The sequence below is a fragment of the Primulina eburnea genome, chromosome 16 (genome assembly GCF_022965805.1).
Source record: "Primulina eburnea isolate SZY01 chromosome 16, ASM2296580v1, whole genome shotgun sequence".
Classification (NCBI taxonomy): Eukaryota; Viridiplantae; Streptophyta; class Magnoliopsida; order Lamiales; family Gesneriaceae; genus Primulina; species Primulina eburnea.
Genome location: NC_133116.1, coordinates 4,902,668 through 4,905,660, shown reverse-complemented (window position 1 = coordinate 4,905,660; position 2,993 = coordinate 4,902,668). Strand labels below are relative to the sequence as shown.

General features: G+C 28.2%; 1 protein-coding gene across 1 annotated transcript; it reads left to right on the top strand.

Moving 5' to 3' along the window:
* Window positions 1-710, top strand: LOC140816479 (17.3 kDa class II heat shock protein-like). The gene has a single exon (XM_073175777.1). The coding sequence runs from the start codon at window positions 86-88 to the stop codon at window positions 548-550; it is 465 nt and encodes a 154-aa protein (XP_073031878.1). The 5' UTR covers window positions 1-85; the 3' UTR covers window positions 551-710.
* Window positions 711-2,993: the final 2,283 nt, after the last annotated feature.

Below are 2,993 nucleotides of genomic sequence, written 5' to 3'. Positions count from 1 at the left end.
TCCTGCATTTCTATCTATATATACTGATCAAACGACGCCTCGTACCCATAAAAAATTCTCAAGAAATCGGAACAATTGTGTCGACATGGATATGAGGTTATTTGGATTCGACTCCCCACTCTTCCACCTGTTGGACGCCGCAGAGGATTCTGACGGCAACAAATCCATCGGGGCACCCACCAGGACCTACTTTCTGGACGCCAAGGCCATGGCGACAACGCCAGCGGATATCAAGGAGTCCCCGAAAGCGTACGAGTTCGTGATCGATATGCCGGGGCTGAAATCAGGAGATATCAAAGTGCAGGTGGAGGATGGGAATGTTTTGTTGATAAGTGGCGAGCGTAAGAGAGAAGAAGAGAAGGAGGGTCAGAAATATGCGAGGATGGAACGCAGGGTCGGGAAATTTATGCGGAAGTTCGTGCTACCGGAAAATGCTAACACGGAGGCAATCAAGGCGGTGTGTCAGGACGGCGTGCTGACTGTGACGGTTGAGAAACTTCCGCCGCCGGAGCCGAAAAAGCCCAGGACAATTGAGGTTCAAATTGGTTGAAAGAAAGCTCTGTTTTCTTATCGGCAGCCTTTTCGAGTGTTGTTCTGTTATGAAATAAGTAGTGATCAAAGTTGGTTTTGGGTTTGTTTGTGTTCTATTGTTGTTCTGTTTTCTTGATTTTCTAAGTCTTTTATGTGAAAAAAGCTCGTCTACTTGATTCGATCATGTTCCACCAAGGTTATTTACATTTTATTTTCTATCACTTTATTTTAATCGAAGTTAAGGGTACTAAAACTTAAACGACATTAAGCCAAGCGTTTTAGAAACCCCTAACCGCGTGATAAAGTTTAACTACACCCATTGGCCCGGATTTCTGACGGCAGCAAATCCATCGATTCACCCACCAGGACCTACTTCCGCGACGCCAAGGCCATGGCGGTTGGCCGGTGACGCCAGCCGGCCAGCGGATATCAAGGAGTGCTCGAAAGCTTGCGAGTTTGTGATCGATATGCCGGGGCTGAAATCCGGAGATGTCAAAGTACAAGTGGGGGATGGGAACGTGTTGTTTCCAATTGTTTTGAGAATTATCAACAAGTGTTTTATTGATTTTCAGAATTTATACAACTGAAATGTTAAAAAAACCTTAATATTTTAAGTGTATTTAAAAATAATAATGAAAAATTGGGAGATATATAATTTAGATATAAAATATGTTTCCTGGAAAATCACTAGATATCTTTGGTCTTATTTTTGGGAATAATACTATTTTCAATGTTCACTAAATATGTTTCTAAAAAAATATTTTAATAAAATATAGAAAACAAGGGTATTCAAATCTATACTCGTATATAAAAAAGCTTCTTCATAGTAACAAAAAAATGGTACAATCTTTTTTCACTCAAAATTGTTTGGCAAAAACTTTTGTCTCACGAGTCGTATTTTGTGATACATATATCTTATTTAGATCATTCATGAAAAATTATTACTATTTATATTAAGAGTATTATTTTTTATTGTGAATATCGATAGGATTGACCCGTCTTACATATAAAGATTCGTGAGATCGTCTCACAAAATATCTACTCAAATTGTTTTTTATGATATACATATAACATATTTTTTTATTTCAACTTTTTACAATACACTTTAGCCTCTCTGATCTTTTAAAAATTATGACATATATAAATATAATCAATTCAAATAATAATATAATATTTTCTTGATTTTTACTACTATAATATTACTCTTATTGAATACTAATCAAATTCATTAGGAAAAAAAGTATACATGTACACAACGAATATGTGGATGTACTAATTAAAATAAATTTAATTTCTCTTTAAACTATTGAGACGTTTAAAAATTTTATTTTCAATTTTTTTAAAAACACCATCTAAAATAATTTATTCATATCTTACAATTAAATTAAAGCTGAGGTTCTATATTAGCTAACTTTTAATTAATTCGATGAAATTTTATTTAAAATTATAATTATTTAATGATTTTTTTTCTTTCTAAAATAACATTTTAGCCGAAAAAAAACTTTAATACAATTTTTATATATGTTTTTAAATATTTAGATAATCTATCATTTCTAATAAAAATTAAAAAATAGTTAAGTTGAAAATAACAAAAATTATTATTTAAGTACGCAATATGTGCAAAAGACATTAATATAATAAATATTAAATATTTCACTCGTATAATGTGTTATTTTATATATTTAATTATTAAAATTAATAAGTATTAGTTGAATTATTATTTAAATAATTGATATAATATAATAAATATATTTAAATTTCAAATATTATTATAAAAAAAATATGATATCATTAAAGTTTTTATCATTTGAGATAATTTTCAAATAAGTATAACAATGTTCTATTGTTAAATTAATTTATTTATCTAAGTAAACTTGTCTTGACAGAAAGAATAGAAAAAATATTTTAAAAATTATATATTTATATATTTTGTTTATGAATTTTTTTTTCGAAAATAAATAATTTCCATAAAACAAATTGTTTGTCAAATAATATGAATGAATTTTAATTAAAAATTGTAATTATTTTTCATTTTATAATAAAAAATATTTGTATTAAAAATATTAACTCAGTCAAAGTGAATCTAGAAAGATAAGTCGATCACCTTCTAAATAAAAATAGATTCTTGAGTCGTGATACATATATTAAAGTTCTACAATAATAATAATAATAAATTACGAACAATAAATATGCAAAAAATTCACGACGACGATCTTTTAAAAAGTTGAAAAATATATATAATTTTTTTATATTTTATTTAATATGATAGAGAATAGTGAGAATTAAATAAACTAAAGTAATACAAAAATCCAAACTATAATCTAAATTAAATTTAATTATATAATAAATACAAATACTTAAATGTAATTCATATTCATAGGTAAACCAAATTAAAATTAGAATTTTAAAAAATTTGGAAATGTTTGATATTTAATAATCACCATCGTGTTCTAGAAACTGTT